The sequence below is a fragment of the Malaclemys terrapin genome, chromosome 1 (genome assembly GCF_027887155.1).
Source record: "Malaclemys terrapin pileata isolate rMalTer1 chromosome 1, rMalTer1.hap1, whole genome shotgun sequence".
Lineage (NCBI taxonomy): Eukaryota > Metazoa > Chordata > Testudines > Emydidae > Malaclemys > Malaclemys terrapin.
The window spans coordinates 22,229,345-22,256,306 of NC_071505.1; the positions used below are offsets into that span (position 1 = coordinate 22,229,345).

General features: G+C 50.1%; 1 protein-coding gene and 1 long non-coding RNA gene across 3 annotated transcripts in view; one reads left to right on the forward strand and one right to left on the reverse strand.

Annotated features, from left to right (window-relative positions):
* The window catches only part of LOC128831196 (uncharacterized), a 53,341-nt gene extending 40,881 nt beyond the window's left edge, over nt 1–12,460 (forward strand). For both annotated transcript variants that reach the window (XR_008443774.1, XR_008443775.1), the window contains exons 2-3: nt 320–580; nt 12,021–12,460. This is a non-coding gene — a long non-coding RNA (uncharacterized LOC128831196). The remainder of the gene's footprint in view (nt 1–319; nt 581–12,020) is intronic.
* GNAI1 (G protein subunit alpha i1) overlaps nt 1–26,962 on the reverse strand; it is a 71,488-nt gene that overhangs the window by 13,549 nt on the left and 30,977 nt on the right. Inside the window, exons 4-5 of the mRNA XM_054017430.1 lie at nt 25,569–25,726; nt 15,180–15,308 (exon numbers count right to left, since the gene is read on the reverse strand). Of these exons, the coding sequence (XP_053873405.1) occupies nt 15,180–15,308; nt 25,569–25,726 (287 nt within the window). The remainder of the gene's footprint in view (nt 1–15,179; nt 15,309–25,568; nt 25,727–26,962) is intronic.

The following is a 26,962-nucleotide window of genomic DNA, read 5'->3' on the forward strand; positions in this document are numbered from 1 at the left end:
TGCAACTTTCTCACTCAGGGGTGTGAAAGAACACCCCCAAGTGCAGCAAGTTGCAGCGCTATAAAGCGCCAGTGTAAACAGTGCCCCAAGTGCTGGAAGCCAAGCTCTCAGCACTGGGAGCTATGCCCCTTGTGGAGGTGGTTTTTTTTAGAGCGCTGGGAGAGCTCTCTCACAGTGCTGCACCGCGACCACACAAGGCATGTAAAGCGTTGCCAGTATAGGCTAGCCTTAAGTACCCTAAGCACCCTAAGCGATCTAACTACTTGTTAATTTAGTCTAATCCTAACTATTTACATGCCATTTAAAAATCTATTTACAGGATAAAGAAAACCACTCAGGAGAATCACTTGCAAAGCAAGAGACAAACAGCGTTCCAGCAACCGTCACAGGCGGTAAGAAGGAACTGAAGGTGTGGCAGGATGTCACATACCTATATACTGCAGTATGAGGGTGCCACTCCAGGGGGCACCAGAGTCAAGCCGATGGATACCACTAGGGGAAAAACTTCTGGTGACGGTGCACGCACACCTACATTGGAATAGACATGAGCAAGCAGTCAAAGAACTCCAGTTACTATAAGGTAAGTAACCTTCATTTCTTCTTTGAGTGCTGGTCCCTATGGGTATTTGCTGTGGGTGACTTCCTGTGACGCTTCCCAGGGAACCCAGGGTTGTGAGGCACCTTGCTACCACCTGCCCTTAGTCTGAGGAAACCCTGTCTGTGCCTGCCAGAGTCAGTTCTCCAACTGCACTGATCTATGCAACATGCACTCCTCTCTAGATCTACGCAGAAACTACTCTCTCTCTACAGGTTAGCCAAAGGCACACACCAACCCCCAAACATCTCCCCAGAGTGTCCAGCCCATTCCATTGGACACTCACAATATTCACAGATCCGCTGCTTCCAAAGAAACAGTATTTCCCCCAACTTACAGTTGCACCTCAGATCATCTCTGTGCTTAACCTTTAGATATATTTACAGAAAAATCAAATAAAAGTTTATTTAACAAAGAATAGCGATTCAAGTGATAGCAAATAGAAATACTGGAAACATGGTTATATACAAAATAAAATAATGTACATTTTAGAGCCTACAGATAATTAACAAAATAGTCTCATGTCTAGCATAGTGCTTAACAGCGATTCACCTGATACCTCTTTTCATGAGGCACAACACTGTCAGCTTGATGGGGTCTAAATTAGCTGTTACCACTCAAGAAACAGATCGTGGAGTCATTGTGGATAGTTCTCTGAAAACATCCACTCAATATGCAGTGGCAGTCCAAAAAGTGAACGGAATGTTGGGAATCATTAAGAAAGGGATAGAAATAAAAAAATATATTGCCTCTATATAAATCCATGGTACGCCCACATCTTAAACACTGTATGCAGATGTGGTCGCCCCATTTCAAAAAAAGATGTATTGGAATTGGAAAAGGTTCAGAAAAGGACAACAAAAATGGGGTATGGAACGGTTTCCATATGAGGAGAGATTAATAAGACTGGGACTTTTCAGCTTGAAAAAGAGACGACTAAGGGGGGATATGACAGAGGTCTATAAAATCATGACTGGTGTGGAGAAAGTAAATAAAAAAGTGTTATGTACGCTGTCTCATAACACAAGAACTAGGGGTCACCAAGTGAAATTAATAGGCAGCGGATTTAAAACAAACAAAAGGAAGTATTTTTCTTTCATACAACGCACAGTCAACCTGTGGAACTCCTTGCAAGAGGATGTTATGAAGGCCAGGACTATAACAGGGTTCAAAAAAGAACTAGATAAATTCATGGAGGATAGATCCATCAGTGGCTATTAGCCAGGATGGGCAGGGATAGTGTCCCTAGCATCTGTTAGCCAGAAACTGGGAATGGGAGACAGTGGATAGATCACTTGATGATTACCTGTTCTGTTCACTCCCTCTAGGGCACCTGGCATTGGCCACTGTTGGAAGACGGAACACTGGGCTAGATGGACCTTTGGTCTGACCCAGTATGGCTGTTCTTATGTTAGCTTGCCTCCTCAGTGAAGGATCCATCCTTAGAGGGTTTTTAAGGCCCGGCTTGACAAAGCCCTGGCTGGGATGATTTAGTTGGGGGTGGTCCTGCTTCGAGCAGGGGGTTGGACTAGATGACCTCCTGAGGTCTCTTCCAACCCTAATCTTTTATGATTCTATGAACCAGAGTGTGTCCTGGTACCCCTAGAAACAAGTATCAAGACAATAATTTATCCTTATTCATAAACAGGACATCCCCTGCTTACTGTTTCTTCTTGGCTTTCCTCTTATTGATTTCACAATCTCTTGATTAGCACCAGGCTCAATATGCAAACAGGCATACACTGTGAGGCAGACAATACCTAATACGCATATGACCAGACAGGGAGATAAGCATCTGTTACCACCTGTCTGAAAAAAAGTGCTACTAACCTTTCTGGAACTACTGTTCTTCGAGAGGCGTTACCCATTCCGCATTAGGTGTGTGCGTGCTGTGAAGTCACCAGAAATTTTTTCCAGTGATCCGCACTGAGTCGGCTCTAGCTCTCTCTGGTGTTGCGTGCTCATGTGCCAGTATAAGGGGCCCAGCCAACCCTGCACCCTCTCAGTTCCTTTTTTGCCAGCCAACTCTGACAGAGGGTTAGGGGGTCGTGGAATGGACATAGAATCATAGAAGATTAGGGTTGGAAGAAAAAGACGGTTACTCACCGTTGTAACTGTTGTTCTTCGAGATGTGTTGCTCATATCCATTCCATTAGGTGTGCGCGCGCCGCGTGCACGATCGTCGGAAGATTTTTACCCTAGCAACACCGGCGGGTCGGCTGTGGAGCCCCCTAGAGTGGCGCCTTCATGGCACTGAATATATACCCCAGCCGACCCGGCGCCCCCTCAGTTCCTTCTTGCCGGCTACTCCGACAGTGGGGACGGGGGGCGGGTTTGGAATGGATATGAGCAACACATCTCGAAGAACAACAGTTACAACGGTGAGTAACCGTCCTTTCTTCTTCGAGTGCTTGCTCATATCCATTCCATTAGGTGACTCCCAAGCCCAACTTAGGTGGTGGGGTCGGAGTGAGACATTGCTGTGTGCAAAACCGCTGATCCGAAAGCAGCATCGTCTCTGGACTGCTGCACTAGTGCATAGTGAGCTGTAAATGTGTGGACTGATGACCAAACCGCTGCTCTACAAATGTCCTGGATCGGAACTTGTGCCAGGAAAGCCGTCGAGGAAGCCTGGGCCCTCGTGGAGTGAGCGGTGAGGTGCGGTGCTGAGACACCTGCCAGGTCATAGCAAGTCCGGATGCAAGACGTAATCCAGGAGGATAGGCGTTGTGAGGAGACCGGTGAGCCTTTCATTCGGTCGGCCACTGCAACGAAGAGTTGCGTCGTCTTTCTAAAGTGCTTTGTGCGGTCAATATAGAAGGCCAGGGCCCTTCGTACGTCCAGGGAATGCAAACGTTGATCCTGGCGAGTGGCATGTGGTTTGGGATGAAAGACCGGGAGAAAGATGTCCTGGTTGATATGAAAAGGAGAAACCACCTTAGGGAGAAAGGCAGGATGTGGACGAAGCTGCACTTTATCCTTATGGAAAACTGTATAAGGGGGCTCGGATGTAAGCGCCCTGAGTTCAGAAACGCGCCTTGCTGAGGTGATGGCTACAAGGAAGGCTGTCTTCCAGGATAGGTACAAAAGAGAACAGGTGGCCAGTGGCTCGAATGGAGGACCTGTGAGCTTGGAGAGAACCAGGTTGAGGTCCCACGTCTGAATGGGCTGACGTTGTTGTGGGTACATCCGGTCTAAGCCCTTGAGGAATCTAACGACCATCGGGTTAGAGAATACCGAGGACGCGAGTTCCCCTGGGTGAAAGGCCGATATAGCGGCCAGGTGAACTCTAATTGAAGATATCGCCAACCCCTGCTGTTTTAGGGAGAGGAGATATTCCAAAATAAGGGGAATGGGTGCCTGCAACGGGGATGTGGCTCGTTGTTCGCACCAACAGGAGAACCGCTTCCATTTGGCCAGGTACGTGGTCCGTGTTGAGGGCTTCCTACTGCTCAGTAGAATCTGTTGTACAGAGTGCGAGCATTGCTGCTCTGCCTGGGTGAACCATGGAGCAGCCACGCCGTGAGGTGGAGTGATTGGAGGTCGGGGTGACGCAACCGGCCGTGGTCCTGAGAGATGAGATCCGGATCCAACGGAAGCGGGATCGGTGTCTGAACCGAGAGCTCCAACAGTGTGGTGTACCAATGTTGTCTTGGCCACGCAGGAGCGTTCAGAATTACCTGTGCCTGGTCTCTGCGCAGTTTGAGCAGTACCTTGTGGACCAGAGGAAACGGAGGGAAGGCATAAAACAGGTGGTCTTTCCAGGGAAGCAGAAAGGCGTCCGAGAGGGAGCCCGGAGCTCGACCTTGTAGGGAGCAGAACACGTGGCACTTCCTGTTGTCTCGAGATGCAAACAGGTCTATCTGGGGAAACCCCCACCTCTGGAAGATGGAATGTATAATGTCCGGACGGATAGACCACTCGTGCGTTTGGAAGGACCTGCTGAGTCGGTCCGCTAGAGTGTTCTGGACTCCAGGGAGGAACGATGCCGTGAGATGGATTGAGTGGGCGATGCAGAAGTCCCACAGGCGAATGGCCTCTTGGCATAGAATTGACGAACGTGCTCCTCCTTGCTTGTTGATGTAGAACATGGCCGTGGTGTTGTCGATGAGAACTAACACACAGCGGCCACGTAGGAGATTGAGGAATGCCTGGCACGCCAGGCGTACCGCCATCAGTTCCCGAACATTGATGTGTAGGGCTAACTGGGATGCAGTCCACAGGCCCTGGGTATGGTGTTCGTTGAGATGGGCGCCCCACCCCAGAGATGACGCGTCTGTGACCAGGTGCAGGGAGGGTTGTGGGGCGTGAAATGGCATCCCCTCGCAGACTACAGTGTGGTCTAGCCACCAGGTGAGGGAGGCCAGGACCGAGTTCGGGACCGTGACCACCATGTTCAGACTGTCCCGATGTGGACGGTATATTGATGACACCCAGGTTTGAAGCGGGCGAAGTCGAAGTCTGGCATGCCTGGTTACGTACGTGCAGGAAGCCATGTGACCCAGCAGGGTAAGGCACGACCTCACCGTGGTAGTTGGGAAGGCCTTGAGCCCTTGAATGAGGTTCGTGATGGTGCCAAATCGGTTGTCTGGCAGGATGGCTTGTGCACGTCTGGAGTCTAGAACTGCGCCGATGAATTCTATTCTCTGGGTAGGTTCTAGAGTGGATTTGTCCTTGTTGAGTAGGATGCCCAACTTGTTGAATGTGTGCACTATTCTGTGGACGTGAGCTTGAACTTGCTCCTTGGTGCGACCGCGCACCAGCCAGTCGTCTAGGTACGGGAACACCTGTATCCCTTGCCGACGAAGGTACGCTGCCACGACAGCCATACATTTCGTGAACACCCTTGGGGCCGAGGATAGGCCGAAGGGAAGGACTGTAAATTGGTAGTGCACCGTGTTTACCACGAATCGCAGGAAGCGTCTGTGAGGTGGGTAAATTGAGATGTGAAAGTATGCGTCTTTCATGTCGAGGGCGGCGAACCAGTCTCCAGGATCGAGGGAAGGGATAATGGCCCCCAAAGAGACCATGCGGAACTTCAACTTTACTACGAATTTGTTGAGTCCGCGCAAGTCCAAGATGGGCCGCAGACCTCCTTTGGACTTGGGGATCAGGAAGTAACGGGAATAAAATCCCCTGCCCCTTAAGTCTATCGGAACCTCCTCTATGGCCCCCATGGCCAGGAGCGTAGAAACCTCCTGTATAAGAAGTTGCTCGTGAGAAGGGTCCCTGAAGAGGGACGGGGAAAGGGGGTGGGAGGGGGGGATAGAAAAAAACTGGATAGCGTATCCCCTCTCCACCGTGCGGAGGACCCAACGGTCCGAAGTTATAAGGGACCAAGCACGGTGGAAGTGGGAGAGGCGATCCCGAAAGGAGGGAGCTGGATCCTGGGGGATGACTGGGGCGCCGTCCTCGACCGCACCTTCAAAAGTTCTGTCTAGGACCTGAAGGTGGTCTTGGTGGCCCTTGGTTCTGACCGGGTTGAGGGCCAGCCCATCTTCTCCTACCACCTCGCCCTCGCCTTCTGGCAGGGTCCTGTCTCTGACGAGGTGGAGGGGGGTAAAAACGTTGAGGCTGCGGCCTAAATGGTCTGCGCTGGGGACCCGCAACATGCATCCCCAAGGAGCGCATGATTGTCCTGGAGTCTTTGAGGCTCTGCAATCGAGAGTCCGTCTTCTCAGAGAACAGCCCCTGTCCTTCAAAGGGCAAATCCTGTAGGGTCTGCTGTAATTCAGGGGGCAAACCCGAAACTTGGAGCCAGGAGGTCCTGCGCATAGCGATACCTGCGGCCAGGGTCCTTGCGGCCAAGTCCGCTATGTCCAGGGAGGCCTGTAAGGAGGTCCGAGCCACCTTCTTACCCTCCTCAACCATGGCTCCAAACTCTTCCCTGGACTCTTGGGGAATCAACTCCTTAAACTTCCCCATAGAGTTCCAGGAGTTGAAATTGTAGCGGCTCAGTAGCGCCTGTTGATTCGCCGCTCTAAGTTGTAGCCCTCCGGCTGAGTAAACCTTACGGCCAAACAGATCAAGCCGCTTAGCCTCTTTTGATTTTGGCGCTGCAGCCTGCTGGCCGTGGCGCTCTCGTGCATTCACTGATTCCACCACCAGTGAACACGGTTGGGGGTGTGTGTACAAGTACCCATAGTCCTTAGATGGGACAAAGTATTTCCTTTCCACCCCTCTCGCTGTGGGTGGAATGGAGGCAGGAGTCTGCCATATCGTATCCGCGTTCGTTTGGATCGTGCGGATCAAGGGTAACGCCACCCTCGATGGGGCATCCGATCCAAGGATATTCACGATCGGGTCGTGCACCTCCACTATCTCCTCCGTCTGCAGGTCCATATTACGGGCCATCCTGCGCAGGAGATCCTGGTGAGCCCGAAGATCTATCGGAGGGGGACCCGTGCATGAAGTGCCCGCCACTGCCTCATCCGGAGAGGAGGAGGAGGACGCCTCCGGTGGTAGTGGATCCAAGGGGGGGTCCCGGTCCCCCTGGTCTTGGGTCGGAGCGTCACCTGCACTTGGGTCCACGGTGTCGGGTGGTGTGGACACAGAAGCCTCCACGCCTCCAGGCGGAGGCCGAGAGATGGTGGATTCTGGGGCCCTTCTGACCGAGTGACCCGAGCGAGAGGTCGATGGTAATGAAGCCCCTTGCTCCTGGTGATACGCCCACGGGGTCCAAAACGACCAGTGAGATGGTCCATGAGAGTGGTCCTCTGCCCTCTCCTGCCAATGGCCCAAGTCTCGTTCCTCGGCCTGCCCCTGAGGGGGGTATGCCGATCTCGACAGGTCCTCCGAGGAGCGAGACGCCGATCTTGACGGCCATGGCGGTGCCGCGAAAGATGAAACGATCCCCGTGGTCTGCGGTGCCGCACGGTGCCGGTCCGGAGATGATCTATCTCTGTGCGGTGCCGGCGATCGGTGCCGGGACCGCGACCGGTGCCGATGACCTCGTCGGTGCCGGGAGTCAGATCTGGACCTCGACGAGGACCTAGAGTATGCCCGGTGCCGGGAGCGGCCTCTCGACGTCGAGCGTCGAGCGTGGCGGTGCCGAGAACTACGTCTCGACGTTGATCGGTGCCGACGATCATAGCGGTGCCGAGACGTAGACCGGTGCCGCGACGAAGATCTTGGCCGCGAGTACGACCGGTGCCGAGACGATATTCGGTGCCGGGACTGCGAGCGGCGTGGGGACCTGCTTCGGGACCTGGATCGGCGCCGAGGTTCCAGCCCTTGTGATGGAGGGCGCATCAAGGCAGGTTTCCCTCTTGACTGTACCGGGCGAGTCAACGGTACAGTCGGTGCCGGTGGTTGAGGCGGTGCCGGCTCCGTGAGAGCTATCAAGTCTCTCGCCGCCGCGAAGGTCTCTGGAGTCGACGGGAGACACTGTATCACCGCCGGCCTCGGTGGAGACGCTATTTGTACTGGACTCGACGGCCTCGGCGCCGGAGTCGACGGTGCTGGAGGCGCCTGTTTCCGTTGCTCCACCGGCGGACGCGGCTCTACCCCCGGCACTGGGGGAGCCGGCGTCTTCGGCACGGACGTCCCCGTCTTATGGGCTTTTTTATGCCCTGGGGATAATGACCGGCGCCGCGGCACTTGCTGTGTTTGCGGTGCCGACGAGGTCCGGTGCCGGGGAGGCTTGTCTGACGCCACTCGCGTGGTCGTCATAGCCGGTGCCGCCGGGGCACTGCGCACCGAAGTGCTAGGCGTCGGAGTCTGGCCCGTGGAAGGAGTGTCCGGGCTAAGTGCCGCCTCCATTAGGAGTTGCCTGAGCCGAAAGTCCCGCTCCTTCTTGGTTCTTGGTTTGAAGGCCTTACAGATCTTGCATTTGTCTGTTTGGTGGGACTCTCCCAGGCACTTCAAACAGGAGTCGTGCGGGTCGCTCGTTGGCATAGGCTTAGCGCAGGAGGCGCACTGCTTGAAGCCGGGAGCGTTGGGCATGAGCCCGGGCCCGCGGCCGGGGGAGAAAGGGGGAGACGACCCCCTTAACCCCCTGAACTACAATAACAACTATAACAACTTTAAAACTATTTAACTATAAACACTAGAACTACAACTATAACTATAACTTTGAATGACTAAGTAAGCTAGGGAGAGTGGAGGACAGCTATGCCGCGCTCCACAGTTCCAACGACCGTCAGGGGCGGTAAGAAGGAACTGAGGGGGCGCCGGGTCGGCTGGGGTATATATTCAGCGCCATGAAGGCGCCACTCTAGGGGGCTCCACAGCCGACCCGCCGGTGTTGCTAGGGTAAAAATCTTCCGACGATCGTGCACGCGGCGCGCGCACACCTAATGGAATGGATATGAGCAAGCACTCGAAGAAGAACCTCAGGTCATCTAGTCCAATGCCCTGCTCAAAGCAGGAGCATATGCAACACATCTCTAAGAGTAAGTTATGGAAAGGTTAGGAACTGTTTTTCTTCGAGTGCTTGCATATGTCCATTCCATGTCAGGTGACTCCCAAGCAGTACCATAGGAGGTGGGATCGGAGTTCATGGACATGCTGACCGCAACACAGCTTGACCAAAAATGGAATCATCTCTAGCTTGCTGGGTGATGGCACAGTGGCAAGAAAACATATGTACCAATAACCAAGTCACCATTCTGCAGATGTCCTGGATTGGTACCTGGGCCAGGAATGCTGCTGAGGAAGCTTGTGTCCTTTTAGAATGGGCCATCACTATAGCCAGTGGTGGGAACTCTGCCTGCTCATAGCATGTGTGAATGCATGATGTGATCCAGGATGAGATTCCTCTGAGCTGAAATAGGAAGGCCTTTCATCCTGTCCGCTACTGCCACAAAGAGCTGTGTGGATCTATGGAACTTTTTGTCCTCTCAATGTAGAATGCCAGGGTACATCTAACGTCCAATGTGTGGTGACGTTGCGCCTCCCTGTTCGTGTGCAGTTTTGGGAAGAAAACTAGCAGAAAAATAGCCTGATTACGGTGAAATTGCGAAACCACCTTTGAGAGGAATGCAAGGTGAGGGCAAAGCTGTCCCTTGTCCTTAAAGAAGGCTGTACAGGGCCCTGATCTCCTGGCTAAAGTGATAGTCACCAAAAAGGCCACCTTCCAGGAAAAGTTTGACAAGGGGCATGTTGTCAGCAGCTTGAACAGGGGGTCCATGAGTTTTGACAAGACCAGGTTCAGAACCCACAGGAGAATGGGCTCCCAAATCTGAGGGTATAGTCTTTCCAGGCTCTTGAGAAAACAAACAGTCATCTCAAGCGAGAAAACTGATCTGCCATCCACCGGGGTGTGGAATGCAGAAATCGCTGCCAGGTGTACTTTGATGAAATTGCCAGACCTTGCTGTTTCAGATGTAGCAAATACTCCAGAACGGCCTGCAGAGATGACCACATGGGCGAGAGACCTTGCTGGGAAGAGCAAATGGAAAAACACTTCCATTTGGCGAGGTATGTAGCTCTGGTAGAGAGCTTCCTGCTACCTAGCAGAATCTGGTGGACTTGCTCCAAACAGGCCAGCTCCTTAGGATTTAGCCATAGAGCTTCCAAGCTGTCAGGTGAAGGAAGTTGACGTTTGGGTGGAGCATTCAACCGTGGTCCTGCTATATCAGGTCTGGGAGGAGAGAGTGGCATCAGAGTCGCTACTAAAAGGCCCAACAGCATGGCAAACCAGTGTTCGCAGGGCTAGGCTGGGGCTACAAAAATGACCCGCTCTCTGTCTTGCTTGACCTTCAATAGGACCTTGTGCACTAGAAGAATGGGGGCGGGGGAGGGGTGGAAGTGTCCAGTCCAAGAGAGCAGGAAAGCGTCCATGAGTGAGCCCTGGCTGTGGCCTCACAGGGAGCAGAATGGGTGACATTTCCTATTCTGCCTGATTGAAAAACAGGTCTAACTGGGGAGTCCCCCACTGATAGAAAATGATCTTTACTAGGTCAGAGCAACAGGGACCACTCATGGTGATTGGAAAGGTGATCTGCCAGCTTGTTGCGGGCTCTTGGAAGGTGAGAAGCTTTGAGATGGATTGAGTGTGTTATGCAGAACTCCCACAAGCAAATAGTTTCCTGACTTGGGGGGGTGGCGGAAGGAAAAAAAAAAGGGGGGGGGGAGGGTGAGCTACTCCCTGCTTGGTGAGTTGAACATGGCTTCCATACAGTCCGTGAGTACTAGCACATTCTGTTCATGATGTGGGAGAACACCTGATAGGTCAGGCAGACTGCTCTTAGCACCGATATTTGTATGTAGGAAAGCTCCTCCTGGGACCACAGGCCCTGCATCCCGAGGTGCCCTAGGTGAGACCCTCATCTTAGATCTGACGCATCCGAAATTAGGGATAATGAGGGCTCGGGTCTGTTGAAGGGAATCACCTGAGCGGACCAACAGAGGATCCCCCCCACCAGTTGAGGGGGGAAAGGACCGGGCAGGAACCATAAGCACTGAGTCCAAGTGATGGCAACTTAGTGAGTACACCAAGGCTAGTCAAGCCTGAAGGGGTCTGAGGCGTTGCCTCGCATGCTGCACTACGTATGTGCACGTGGCCAGGTGGCTAAACTATTAATGACACCATTGTTTGGAAGTGGGCTTCTGGGAGGAAAGCCCTGTCCTGGGAGAAATCAAGCACTGCTCTGTGATAAACTTTATCCTCTGTACAGGCCTAGCACCTGAAAGGTCGACTGTATGAGGTAGATACTGGCCTGCACCTGGGCCTGGGACCGGCCTTTGACCAGCCAGTCATTGAGGTTCAGGAAGACTTGTAGCCCTCTTTTTCTCAGGAAGGCCAACACTACCGCCATGCATTTCATGCAAACCTCAGGGATGCTGAAAAGCTGAACAGGAGAATCATAAATTGGTATTGAGTCTGGTTTAGCGTGAACCTGAGAAACCTTCTGTGGACTTGGAAAATCAAGATGTGGAAATAATCATCTCTCAAGTCGAGGATGGTGTACCAGTCCCCCGGATCCAGGGAGTGGATAATGGCGGTCAGGGAGACCAGGTGGAACTTCAGCTTTTTGGGGTAGCCGCTACGACGGCGCAGGTCTAAAATGAGTCGGAGACCCCTCCTTGGCCTGTGGAATTAGGAAATACTAGAGTAAAACCCCTTCCCTCTTAAGTCACGAAGAACCTCTCTGGCTTCCACTCAGAGGAAGACTTGCATCTCCTGAGCCAGAAGTTGCTCATGAGAAGGAAAACATGTGGGAGGTGGTAGTAGAAATAAATGTAAGCATATAACCCCTTTCCACAGAACTCAGCACACAGTGGTCTGAGGTGCTGAAGGGGGGCAGGCGGTCTGAAAACTAAAGGTGGATGTGATCTAGTGGCATGGGAACTGGTATAATGCCCTAAGGAATCCCATCAAAAGTTCTGTTTGGCTGGTAGGCCTCAGTATCCCAGGTAGGGATGCTGAGGCGGATGGGGGCAGCTGCCTGCATCTAAAACCCCTACTTCATTTCTTTTGCAGGTCCTGATGGGGCGATGGAGCTGAGAAACAGGTGGAGTGCTGGGGCCTGAAGTGTTTCCTCAAAGGCACCATAAAGACCCAGAGACTTGAGGGTGGCTTTGGAGTCTTTCAGACCATGGAGCTTTGCATCTGTTTGCTCTGAGAAGAGCGAAGCGCCTTCAAACAGAAGGTCTGAATGGACTGCTCGACCTCCATTGGAGCCAAGAGCATCTGTGCATGACCACTGTAGAAGCCATGGATCTAGCCGCCCAGTCTTTTGCATCCAGGGGAACCTGCAGGGAAGTCCTGGCTACATACTTACACTTATCTACCAGAGCACAGAACTCCTGCCTGAACTCCTCAGGAATTGAGTCCTTGAATTTTAACATCTAGTCACAGACGTTAAAGTCATACCTCCTGAGCAACCCCACCTGCTGGTTGGAGCTGCAGACCTCCGTAGAATAAACCTTTGTACCAAAAAGGTCTAGTCTGAGTCTTTCACTTCAGGGGTTGCTGTTTGTCTCCCTTGTCCATCTCGGTGGTCTCGGCAGCCGACGAGACCACCAAGGACCTGGGAGGGGGATGGGAGTACAAATAATCATACCCTTGAGTGGGAACAAAATACTTTTTTTCGGCTCTGAGGTGGGAGGCAGGGAGGATGGGGTTTGCCACAGGGCTTTAACTGGTACCATGATGGTCTCACTGAGAGGGAATGCCTCCTTCAATATGGGTGCCATGCTCAAAATATCAGCCAGGTTGTTGGAGGACTCCATCTCCACTTTCAGCCCAAGGTTCGAGACCACTCTTTTCAACAGCTCCTGCTGAGCTTTGAAGTCATAGTGGGGAGGTGACACGCCCACCCGACACTGCCTCATCTGGGGAGGACGATGAGTAGGCCTGCACCAGCAGGGGGTCCTCTTCTCCTTCTGCACTGATCCGATCCTGAGGGTCTAGGTTCTGAGATCGGTACTAGGCTTGGTACTGGAGTCCAGATCGGGTGTTGCTCGATGAGATGGAAGTGCTTTCCTCTCTGAGACCACTGAGCATGAGCTCCTGGAGTCAGGGGAAAATCCCCCGGGTTCAAAAATGGCCATTGCATCTACATAGGCCAGTGCCCACTGCGCCAAGCACTTGGGGGTAGCCCTACACCTGGATCCACAACCTGATAAGGCTGACTGGGGTGGTACTGGGAAAAGTTCCTTGGCTGGGAATACAACTCCACTTCGGAATCAAATGACGAGCCTTCCTCCAGGACCCACAGAGGAGCAGTACCATTCGGTGCCAGGGAATGGTGCTGAGGCAGGGAGACCTGAGTCGAGACCAGCAGGGACAGTTTCCCTCTTGACGGTACCGAACAGGAGCTTGGGGCAACATGCTGCCTTCTGCTCACTGGCACTGACATCTCCAATTCTTGAACTGCCAGCGACAGTGGTACCAAAAGTACCAGCAAATCCCTGGCTGCAACAAACGCCTCTGGGGTTGATGGCACCACAACTCTGCTGGTGCCACAATGTCCCTCCGGTACCAAAGGTTGATCTGGGACTGGACTCAACAGAGCTTGCGTATAGGACAGAGTCAACGAACCCTCGGAGTGGGGGCAGAGGAGTGGCCACACTCAGCTGTGCTCTCCATGCTTGGCTTTCTTCAGAGTCGGGGAACATCTTCTCTCAGCCACCTGCTTATGTTTTTTCTTCGGCATAGGTGATGGGAAATGGTGCCAAGAGGCTCTCACAGTGGGAGAAGCACTCCACACCAACACCGAAGTGTCAAGTCGACCAGCTCAGCTCCAACAAGGGTCGGCACGCCGCCTACACCAAGACCTTTTGGCCACAGCATCACACTGGGAGCTCACGTTCAGCTGATTATCCATCAGCACCAAATCTTTTTCAGAGAGTATTTGCTTTCCAGGAAAGAGTCCCCCATCCTGTAATTGTGGTCAATATTCTTTGTTTACATTCAGCCACATTAAAATGCACATTGTTTGCTTGTGCTCAGTTTACCAAGCGATCCCAATTGCTCTGAGTGATGTGTCTTCTTCATTATTTACCACTCCTCCAATTTTTGTGTCATCTACAAACTATCAGTGATGAGTTTATGTTTTCTTCCAGGTCACTGATAAAAATGGTAAATAGTGCAGGGACAAGAACAGATTCCCGCAGGACCCCACTGGAAAGAGACCCACTCGAGACAATTTCCGATTTACAACTGCAGTTTGAGACCTATCAGTTAGCCCATTTTAAATCCATTTAATATGTGCCATGTTAATTTTATATTGTTCTAGTTTTTTAATCAAAATATAGTGTGGTACCAAGTCAAACACTTCACAAAGCCTACGCATATTACATCAACACTATTACTTTCATCAACCAAACTTGTAATCTCATGGAAAAAGATAACAAGTTTGACAGGATCTATTTGCCATAAACCCATGTTGATTTACATACTACACAGACAGCACATATAACTCTTCCCCTGTATCCTTTTCATACATTTGCTTTGCTGAGAAGTGGAGGAGATTCCAAAATGTTTAGTTTCAAAACACCTAATGCAAAGAGAGATAACATCTCTTAGTAAGACTCGATGCAGAGACGTCTGCGCCTTAGAAGTTTCCTGAACTCTCTTTACAAAATCTCATTTTTTCTTCACGAAGAAAAAAAATAGATTTGAAAAAGTAGTCAGTAAACAAAGAATCATGTTGCAAACTTGGATAGAAATCAGCATTTAGCTTTACTAGAAAAGATATTTTGGTGGTTTCACTTCACAAATAGTGAATGTTCATAGTCTGTCAGCTCTTCAACTGATTTTCAAGTAGAAGAAAAGCTGATTTTTCAATCACTAGTTCTTCAACATTACACAAAAGGGATTATTTGAAAGGAGTTTATATGTGCACATTATTCATGTAAACATATAAGCTTACACGGGAATTAAATAGGCTTTCCTGGTGCTGCAATTCAATATTAAATATGCCTCCAAGAAGTTGTGTTATTTCATTATACTTGGTCTCACTATGAAAGTCATTTCCCCAATCCCTTCTCTTCCCGCTGACACCCTATCTTCTCTGAAAATAGCTCCAAATGCCAAGAAATAAGTTGTGACAAAAATAAGTCAAAGTTGTTAATCAACATTTAAAACTTTGAATAAAACACATCACAGGGTTATGTGTACAGCTTGAATACTCACTTAAAATGAAGATCTTTGAAAGTAAAATGAGTTTCCACTATTCCTGTAGTTTTCACTCTAGTCCTGAGAACATCCTGTTGAGTCGGGATGTAACTGGTTTGTGCTATCCTGTCCAAATCATTCAAGTAACTAAAGATAAAATAAACACCGCTTTTAATTATTTAAAAAAAAGTTAAGAGATTTGCACAGATAAAGGTATTTTATCTGTTATAAAAGTTAACATATCTAAAAATCCTCACATCTATTCAGCACATTCAGTTTAGCGCTCATCATAGACATGTGCGGGGACAGTATTCTTTGGGGTAAAAACAGAGAACCTGCATACTACATTCACGTACATTCAGGTTATTTATCAGTTTAAAAATAGAATTTGGCAAGCCTTTACTAGTTAAAAAAATGCATACTGAAAAATATTAAGAAAGAAAAAACATTTAAGCAATTCATTCCATCTTAAATAATTCTTCCTTCTAAGTCTCAGAACCCGTGTGGTTTTCTTTCAGTTGGTGCAAGCAATTATAAAGTAGGAAAACATGTAAACAAAGAATACATATTATCTTTACACCGGTCTACAGAATTAAAGTATTTTAATATGCTGTCCCTTAATGGGAATTATTAAATGTATGAAGAATGTTCCAACCAAAATACTGAATCAACAGATGTTCATATGACTTAATGCTCTATGATTCTGTTTATTGACTAGGTGGCTGGTTTGGCACACTGTAACACAGTAACTTTCCTTCTAATCAGATAGTCTTGAAAACAAAGCCTTGTGTTTTACTTTCTGAAATTCTTGAGATGCATGCCATCAGTTCAGTGCTTTAAATACAGTACATATGTGATTTTATTTGCATTCACTTTGAAAAGGAACAGAAAAAAGGAACGGCTACCTATGTGATCAGAAATTATCAACTTCAGGGACATAATTAGGGGTTAAGTAAACTGTGCTGTCATTATAAAATTGCAGGAAAGAGAAGAGAAGGTTACTGGAGGTTCTTTGAGATGCGTGCTCCCTATATGTATTCCACTGAGGGTTATGCACATGTGCTGGAGCTTTTCAAAAGTACTATTGCTTGACTGCCCGCACAGGCACCTTTGTATTGCCTTGTGGGTTCGATCGATTGTATTAGTACCGATTGTATTCCATGGAGGGTGATTGACAAGAGGGTGCAAGGAAGATGGTGGAACCGTAGAACCGAGGACTACTGCACCGAATGAAGCATCCGTTGCAGCATCATGTACTAGAGGATAGTGAGAAGGAAAGGTGTGTACTGAACTCCACGTGGCTGCCTTACATATGTCCGCAAGGGATCTATCATGGAACATGGCTCTGGTTGATGCTTGTGCTCTCATGGAATGGGCTTGTATCCCATCTGGTGGGGAGTTCCCTGACAATTGATAGCGACACTTAATGAACCCTGAGACCCACTGAGAGATTCTCTGGGTGGAAATGGCGTGTCCTTTAATTCTCTCAGCTATGGCAACAAATAGCCTGGGAGACTTTGAGAATGGCTTCGTCTTTTGTAGGTAAAAGGCTAGGGCCCTACACACATCGAGGGAATGAAGCCACCGTTGCTCATTAGTGGTTTTGGAAGGGAGGTAGGCAGATGTATGGGTTGGATGAGATGGAATTGGGAAACCACTTTTGGCAGAAACTTGGGATGCAGTCACAGTGAGACCTTGTCCTTATCTAGTGTGGTGAAAGGGGAGGAGGGGGAACACCATAGTTTGTCCAGTCTGATCAATCGACGACCAGAGCGTTGATCAGTGAGTGAGCACCGAGTCTTCTCCTGGAGCAATACTGGGTGCACTTGGTGTTGGTGCAAAAAGGTCTCTGATTAGTGTACCCCAACGACCAAAGTTGTCTGTGATTATCATTTCGTGCAACTCCCATTTGTGGTCGGTTGTAAAGTTCTTGCTGAGAGAATCTGTGATCACATTCTGGGTGCCAGGCAGGTAGGCTACTGACAAAAGGATATGATGTGCAATGCACCATTCCTAGAGGTGAATTGCCTCCATACACAGCGCTGGGGACTTGTGCCACTTTGTTTATGTAGTATACTGTGGTGGTGTTGTCTGACATGACGAGGACGTGGCAATAGCAGATAGCTGGTAAGAACACGTGACATGCTTTGTGTACTGCTCAAAGTTCGATTATGTTTATGTGCATCCTGGACTCTCGCATGGGTCCAGATACATTGGAGATCACATGACACAAGGTAAGTGTCCCAGCCCAGTGGTTCTCAACCAGGAATACACGTACTCCTGGGGGTATGCAGAGGTCTTACAGGGGGCACATCAACTCCTCTAGGTATTTGCCTATTTCTACAACGGCTACATAAAAAGCACTAGCAAAGTCAGCACAAATTTCATACAATGACTTGTTTATACTGCTCTATATACAATACACTGAAATGTAAGTACAATATTTATATTCCAATTGATTTATTTTATAAGTATATGGTAAAAATGAGAAAGTAAGCAATTTTTCAGTAACTATGCTGTCACACTTGTATTTTTATGTCTGATTTTGTAAGCAAGTAGTTTTTAAGTGAGGTGAAACCTGGGGTACGCAAGACAAATCGGACTCCTGAAAAGGGCACAATAATCTGGAAAGGTTGAGACACACTGCACCAGCCTGTGAGTGACACGCCCAATATGAATATCAGTCGGCAAGGATGGGAGGAAGGGCATCCCGGAGCAGACTTGTAGTGGGTCTGTCCACCACCAAAGAGAAGAGATGACACTGAGTGGAATGTTAAGTAGGGTGCATAGGAGAATAGATTCTTTGCAGCCATAGCTGTAGACAGTGAAGATGCAGGCGGGTGAAGGGCGTGATGTATGTGCACGCCGCCATGTGCCCTAGAATGGAAAGGCAGGTCTTGGCAGAGACTAAAGAGTTGGAGATTATCAGGGCTATTTGGTTCAGTAGGCTTTGGAACGTGACCTGTGGCATACAAGCTCATGCAGAGATCACATCAATGTGAGTTCCTATGAATTCCAGGGACTAAGGAGGGCACAAAGTTGATTTTTCGACATTGATGCTCACTCTTAGGGAGAAGTAGAAGCAGCTGGGATATCAATGCTTGAGCTTCCTCTTTGGACCACACTGCCAACAGCCAGTTGTCCAGATAGGGGAAGACAAGGATTCCCTGACATCATAAGTGAGCCGCTACCACAGAGAAAACCTTTGTAAAAACTCACGGGACAGTGGTGAATCTGAATGGGAGAACCCTGTATTGGAAGTGTCGTTGCCCCACTTTGAACCTCAGGAACCTTCTGTAGGTCTTATGTATGTTGATATGGAAGTATGCATCTTGCATGTTGAGAGCCACATGCCTTTTTCCAGTGAGGGAATGACGGCCACAAGCATGACCATATGGAATTTTAACTTGCAAATCGAATGGTTGAGGTGTCAGAGATCCAAGATTGGTCTCCATCCTGCTTTCTTCTTGGATACCAGGAAATAGTTGGAGTAGAACTCTGTGCCACAAAAGGCTGCCAGGACTGGCTCCCCTGCTCCTCTCTGCAGGAGGAAGTCCACCTTTAGGGTAAGAATATGGTCATGAGGAGGGGGGCAGGAAGGGGATGTGGAGGAGGCGTCATCGAACTCTATGGTGTAGCCACATCGAATGACATCCAAGACCCCTATGCCCATTGTTATATAACTCTCAAGCTGGTAGAGAAAGAGTTTGAAACAACCCTCGAAAGGGGCGGAGGGTAGGAGCACTAGTGTGCAGAGTGACCGATAGCGCTCTAAGTGCACTAAGAGACCACTTTCGTGATGACAGAGTGTTGTGCAGAGGTCTGCGTTGCCGGAATAGGCAGACATGCTCCGAGTACCTTAGGGCACTTCTGAAGAGGTTCGTAGGCCCACTGACGGCCAAAGCGTGGAGTTCTGTATTGTTGGGCTGAAGGTGGGCGATAAAATTTCCTCCTTGGTGCTGGTGTATCTATGCCCAAGGATCGTAAGATGACTCTAGAGCAGTTGTGAGCAACCTGTAGCCTGTGGGCTGCATGCGGCCCATCAGGATAATCTGATTGCGGGCTGCGAGACATTTTGCGGACGTTGAGCATCCGCAGGCACACCCTACCCCTTCCCCCCCCCCCCCACGCAGCTCCCAGTGGACGCAGTTCACCGTTCCCGGCCAATGGGAGCTGCAGGAAGTGGCGGCCTGTCCAACCTCAGTATCTTTTTGCAGCCCCCTTTGGGGTTGGTACACACGTGTCCAGGATGTGCCATACAGTGCGTGCTGGTTGAAGAATAGCATTATTGATTGGTAAGGCTATCCTTGCCAGTACTAATGTGTGCAGAATATCTAGTAACTGGTGCCGACTGTCCCACACCTCTTCCCGTGGGATCTCAAGGACAATGGCTATCTCCATAGAAGTTCTTAAAACTGACGATAGTCATCTGGTGGGGAGGAAGGTGTTGATGACATAGCTGCATCTGGAGATGACAAAGGGAATCTCTCCTGATCTGCCAGTATCATTGGAGCCAGCCTGATAGGTGCCTCATCTAACCCCATTTCTGAACCTCTGCCGGACAAAGGGTGGGAGGGTGAAACAGTGGAGTTCTCCTGAGCCGAACGAGACTATTCTGGAGGAATATATTGGGGCCATGAGCTCCAATATGGCCAACCCAGTTGATCCTGCTGCTGTTATGCTTGTGCCCAAGGAGACAGATACCAGCTTCTTGGGTAAGGGTAAGGTGGAAACTGCTATGGAGCTGTTGGAAGTCTCCGGTAGTCGTGTTTCCTGTATGGAAGCGGCAGACCATGCTGAACGCCCAGATTGTCAGATTCAGGGAAGTCGGAGTCTTGCATGAATGCCAGTGCCGATGGAATGGGAGGTGTTAGAGGGGTACGGCCAGCAGGTGATATATGTAACGCATGAGATGGAGCGCTCTACAGAGGTGAGTGCATCAGAACATGCGTTGATATAGCTCCCTCCAGGGTGAACGGTTCGTGAGGGCTGAAACTGCTTCCGAGTTTCCACAAAGTCAATAATAACCGGAACCAGTAAAGGTATCTGGGATGCGACCAACCAAAGCAAGAGGGGTACGCAGATCTGGCACCGGGACCGGCAGATCCGGCAAGTGGTGCAGCCTCTTATCACTCAGGCGAAACCACAAGACAATACAAGGGCAAATACACAGACCACTGAGCAAAACTACTTTGAAAAGCTTCGGCTCCGGGCGTATGTGGAATATAATAGGGACCATCACTCAAAAAGGAATGACTATTTCCCCAATAAAGCTAGTTACCTAAAATACTGAAGCCCTAGAGACTTTGAGGGATCTTATTAGAAGTAGGAAAATGACGCACAAAAATGACTTTCCAGTTCTTTTGGTCATGGACGTGCTTTCTTCAGGCTCATCTTTCTATTAAGTTATTTGCTTGAGTTTCATCCTGTTTGTCCCTATTCTTGATGGCTTAAAGAGTCTAGAAAGTTCAAGCTGTCCTTCAGGTTCAGAGCAGATAAAAGCAGGCTGGAGATCTCTACAGCAGTGTTTTTCAACAACTGATCCGTAGACCAATGCCGGTCCCCGAGATCTCCCTGACAGAGTTTAGGAAGGCAGCAAGCCAGTCCCTGGTATCAAAAAGGTTGAGAAACACTGATCTATAGTATCTCAATGCACTAATGGCATCATGTTTTTGTTCATTATATATGGATTTGAATCGGTCACTTTGTTATATTTTTGAAAATTAAACCAATCATTTAGCCTGTGTACCGATCAGTATTGGTAATTCATGGTTTAGATATGCTTCAGCCACTCTGTCCCGATCCTTTTCCTTTCTACTGCAAAAAAAAAACTAGTAGCAGCAAATTTGAAGAGCACTCAGGAAGAGAAGATTTATTAAACTTAGTGTACTTTCAGATAATTCAGAATCATGATTTACACATCACAAGCCTGTAATTGCATCTTATTACTATTATCATCCTCCTTCTACCCTATTTTCCATCTGTTTTTCCTCTCTTGCTGCATCTAGTCTTAATTAGTTTTAAACTCATTGGGGCAAGAAAGGACGGTTACTCACCGTTGTAACTGTTGTTCTTCGAGATGTGTTGCTCATATCCATTCCATTAGGTGTGCGCGCGCCGCGTGCACGATCGTCGGAAGATTTTTACCCTAGCAACACCGGCGGGTCGGCTGTGGAGCCCCCTAGAGTGGCGCCCTCATGGCGCTGAATATATACCCCAGCCGACCCGGCGCCCCCTCAGTTCCTTCTTGCCGGCTACTCCGACAGTGGGGACGGGGGGCGGGTTTGGAATGGATATGAGCAACACATCTCGAAGAACAACAGTTACAACGGTGAGTAACCGTCCTTTCTTCTTCGAGTGCTTGCTCATATCCATTCCATTAGGTGACTCCCAAGCCCAACTTAGGTGGTGGGGTCGGAGTGAGACATTGCTGTGTGCAAAACCGCTGATCCGAAAGCAGCATCGTCTCTGGACTGCTGCACTAGTGCATAGTGAGCTGTAAATGTGTGGACTGATGACCAAACCGCTGCTCTACAAATGTCCTGGATCGGAACTTGTGCCAGGAAAGCCGTCGAGGAAGCCTGGGCCCTCGTGGAGTGAGCGGTGAGGTGCGGTGCTGAGACACCTGCCAGGTCATAGCAAGTCCGGATGCAAGACGTAATCCAGGAGGATAGGCGTTGTGAGGAGACCGGTGAGCCTTTCATTCGGTCGGCCACTGCAACGAAGAGTTGCGTCGTCTTTCTAAAGTGCTTTGTGCGGTCAATATAGAAGGCCAGGGCCCTTCGTACGTCCAGGGAATGCAAACGTTGATCCTGGCGAGTGGCATGTGGTTTGGGATGAAAGACCGGGAGAAAGATGTCCTGGTTGATATGAAAAGGAGAAACCACCTTAGGGAGAAAGGCAGGATGTGGACGAAGCTGCACTTTATCCTTATGGAAAACTGTATAAGGGGGCTCGGATGTAAGCGCCCTGAGTTCAGAAACGCGCCTTGCTGAGGTGATGGCTACAAGGAAGGCTGTCTTCCAGGATAGGTACAAAAGAGAACAGGTGGCCAGTGGCTCGAATGGAGGACCTGTGAGCTTGGAGAGAACCAGGTTAAGGTCCCACGTCTGAACGGGCTGACGTTGTTGTGGGTACATCCGGTCTAAGCCCTTGAGGAATCTAACGACCATCGGGTTAGAGAATACCGAGGACGCGAGTTCCCCTGGGTGAAAGGCCGATATAGCGGCCAGGTGAACTCTAATTGAAGATATCGCCAACCCCTGCTGTTTTAGGGAGAGGAGATATTCCAAAATAAGGGGAATGGGTGCCTGCAACGGGGATGTGGCTCTTTGTTCGCACCAACAGGAGAACCGCTTCCATTTGGCCAGGTACGTGGTCCGTGTTGAGGGCTTCCTACTGCTCAGTAGAATCTGTTGTACAGAGTGCGAGCATTGCTGCTCTGCCTGGGTGAACCATGGAGCAGCCACGCCGTGAGGTGGAGTGATTGGAGGTCGGGGTGACGCAACCGGCCGTGGTCCTGAGAGATGAGATCCGGATCCAACGGAAGCGGGATCGGTGTCTGAACCGAAAGCTCCAACAGTGTGGTGTACCAATGTTGTCTTGGCCACGCAGGAGCGATCAGAATTACCTGTGCCTGGTCTCTGCGCAGTTTGAGCAGTACCTTGTGGACCAGAGGAAACGGAGGGAAGGCATAAAACAGGTGGTCTTTCCAGGGAAGCAGAAAGGCGTCCGAGAGGGAGCCCGGAGCTCGACCTTGTAGGGAGCAGAACACGTGGCACTTCCTGTTGTCTCGAGATGCAAACAGGTCTATCTGGGGAAACCCCCACCTCTGGAAGATGGAATGTATAATGTCCGGACGGATAGACCACTCGTGCGTTTGGAAGGACCTGCTGAGTCGGTCCGCTAGAGTGTTCTGGACTCCAGGGAGGAACGATGCCGTGAGATGGATTGAGTGGGCGATGCAGAAGTCCCACAGGCGAATGGCCTCTTGGCATAGAATTGACGAACGTGCTCCTCCTTGCTTGTTGATGTAGAACATGGCCGTGGTGGAGGAGGAGGAGGACGCCTCCGGTGGTAGTGGATCCAAGGGGGGGTCCCGGTCCCCCTGGTCTTGGGTCGGAGCGTCACCTGCACTTGGGTCCACGGTGTCGGGTGGTGTGGACACAGAAGCCTCCATGCCTCCAGGCGGAGGCCGAGAGATGGTGGATTCTGGGGCCCTTCTGACCGAGTGACCCGAGCGAGAGGTCGATGGTAATGAAGCCCCTTGCTCCTGGTGATACGCCCACGGGGTCCAAAACGACCAGTGAGATGGTCCATGAGAGTGGTCCTCTGCCCTCTCCTGCCAATGGCCCAAGTCTCGTTCCTCGGCCTGCCCCTGAGGGGGGTATGCCGATCTCGACAGGTCCTCCGAGGAGCGAGACGCCGATCTTGATGGCCATGGCGGTGCCGCGAAAGATGAAACGATCCCCGTGGTCTGCGGTGCCGCACGGTGCCGGTCCGGAGATGATCTATCTCTGTGCAGTGCCGGCGATCGGTGCCGGGACCGCGACCGGTGCCGATGACCTCGTCGGTGCCGGGAGTCAGATCTGGACCTCGACGAGGACCTAGAGTATGCCCGGTGCCGGGAGCGGCCTCTCGACGTCGAGCGTGGCGGTGCCGAGAACTACGTCTCGACGTTGATCGGTGCCGACGATCATAGTGGTGCCGAGACGTAGACCGGTGCCGCGACGAAGATCTTGGCCGCGAGTACGACCGGTGCCGAGACGATATTCGGTGCCGGGACTGCGAGCGGCATGGGGACCTGCTTCGGGACCTGGATCGGCGCCGAGGTTCCAGCCCTTGTGATGGAGGGCGCATCAAGGCAGGTTTCCCTCTTGACTGTACCGGGCGAGTCAACGGTACAGTCGGTGCCGGTGGTTGAGGCGGTGCCGGCTCCGTGAGAGCTATCAAGTCTCTCGCCGCCGCAAAGGTCTCTGGAGTCGACGGGAGACACTGTATCACCGCCGGCCTCGGTGGAGACGCTATTTGTACCGGACTCGACGGCCTCGGCGCCGGAGTCGACGGTGCTGGAGGCGCCTGTTTCCGTTGCTCCACCGGCGGACGCGGCTCTACCCCCGGCACTGGGGGAGCCGGCGTCTTCGGCACGGACGTCCCCGTCTTATGGGCTTTTTTATGCCCTGGGGATAATGACCGGCGCCGCGGCACTTGCTGTGTTTGCGGTGCCGACGAGGTCCGGTGCCGGGGAGGCTTGTCTGACGCCACTCGCGTGGTCGTCATAGCCGGTGCCGCCGGGGCACTGCGCACCGAAGTGCTAGGCGTCGGAGTCTGGCCCGTGGAAGGAGTGTCCGGGCTAAGTGCCGCCTCCATTAGGAGTTGCCTGAGCCGAAAGTCCCGCTCCTTCTTGGTTCTTGGTTTGAAGGCCTTACAGATCTTGCATTTGTCTGTTTGGTGGGACTCTCCCAGGCACTTCAAACAGGAGTCGTGCGGGTCGCTCGTTGGCATAGGCTTAGCGCAGGAGGCGCACTGCTTGAAGCCGGGAGCGTTGGGCATGAGCCCGGGCCCGCGGCCGGGGGAGAAAGGGGGAGACGACCCCCTTAACCCCCTGAACTACAATAACAACTATAACAACTTTAAAACTATTTAACTATAAACACTAGAACTACAACTATAACTATAACTTTGAATGACTAAGTAAGCTAGGGAGAGTGGAGGACAGCTATGCCGCGCTCCACAGTTCCAACGACCGTCAGGGGCGGTAAGAAGGAACTGAGGGGGCGCCGGGTCGGCTGGGGTATATATTCAGCGCCATGAGGGCGCCACTCTAGGGGGCTCCACAGCCGACCCGCCGGTGTTGCTAGGGTAAAAATCTTCCGACGATCGTGCACGCGGCGCGCGCACACCTAATGGAATGGATATGAGCAAGCACTCGAAGAAGAACTATATCTATCTATGCATTTGTACAGTGCCTAGCACAACAAAGACAAATCCTGATTGGTATTTTTGGATGCTACCACAATATTAACGTAATGGAAGTGAAGCAAAGTTCAATTGATAATGCTGATTCAGAGCCAACAGTCATGAAAGGTTTCCGTATACAGAACAAGTAGCCTTGAGACCACAACAACTCACCCCACCCCCAATATATGGGCAGAAATATAACAACTGGCCATATAAAGCATTCGAGAGTACCTGTTAGTTTTTATTTCTCACATTAACTGCTCTGGGTACTGTTCACAGATTTGACCTGTTAATTCCAGCACAACACTTAGGTTCCCCACCCAACTCCTTTTCTTCGAGTTCAGACTTCTACTTCAGGACTGCTGCAACTGTCTGATCCCAGAAAAGGACCTCTCTGTCTAGGTACTTCTAAGACTCCCATCAACATAGTATCAGTTCTGCACTTACTAAGCTGCAGAGTCATTAAGCTGGTATTCTCTGGATCTATTGAAACAGGCTTGAACTCCACTATCTTTCCACAATCTCTTGATGACTCCTGCAAGTTCCGTGGTCATAAATCCTTCCTCTGCTGCTCCAGCTAGTACAAAGAGTTGTCGGGCATCATCCTGTAAGAAACATGGAAACAGAAAACTTGAGGGGGGGAAAAAAAAAAAACTAGAGCAGAAATCCATACCATTCCTTTAAGTTAATAGAAGGATTTAAAAGCATCAGCCCAGTCCACAGCAAATGGATGAATTAGTAGACTAAGGAAATGAGTATGTCTACACAGCCAATGACAGTGACCTCCCGACCCAGGCTGGCAGACTAGGTCTCACAGAGCTCATGCTACTGTAACCCACATGCCTAATAGGGAGATCTCTTTAAGAGATCTATAGGGGTGGGGTAGGAATAAATTGTGTCTGGGTCCTTATTGTTAGGCAGATGCACAATTAGATCTCCACACTCAGAAGTTTCTGGACTTGGATGTGGCAGTTTTGGGAATGCTAAATAGGTTCCCTGTTGCTGAACTCAGACTCCATGAGGGCAAGTAGTCAGGGCAGCTACTTTACAAAAGGCCATATGCCCTATGTAGTTTGGGAGAAGTTGAGCTTCTGGAGCAGAAAGCAGACTGTTTTCCCTAACGCTAAAGCATTTTGCAGCAGTTAAAAATCTATATACTGAACTAAGTGGTTGATTAATTGTTTAGCTAACTACTAACTGAGTTCATTTCAGCAGAGCAGGAGGAAGAGTCTTCATGGATTTCAACTGAAGATTTCTACAAGCAAGTGGTGGGAAGATGTTGCTTTTAACTCAGCAGACTATATAAATTTCATGATCAAAGACTAATAGAGACTCAGGTGAACTCAACCTAAGCTTTTGGGAACTCAATTTCTTTTAACTGGGTTTCTGTGGGGACTGACCTGTTTAGATTTAATTTGTAAAAAGCAACAGAGGGTCCCTGTGGCACCTTTAAGACTAACAGAAGTATTGGGAGCATAAGCTTTCGTGGATGCACTTGCACTTGCATCTGAAGAAGTGAGGTTCTTACCCACGAAAGCTTATGCTCCCAATACTTCTGTTAGTCTTAAAGGTGCCACAGGGACCCTCTGTTGCTTTTTTACAGATTCAGACTAACACGGCTACCCCTCTGATACTAGATTTAATTTGTTTTCTTTATTTATGCTTATATACAAACTGTGAAGATAATGTATGTGGATTATAAAGTAGCCATGTTATGTTGTGAAAAATATATTATTAACTATGTTTCTTTATCATAAGATTTTATAAAGTTGGTACTTAATTAAGTTTACTCCTTTTGTTCTTTCTGGGACTTGAGTGTGGGGAGGTTGACCCTGTACAAT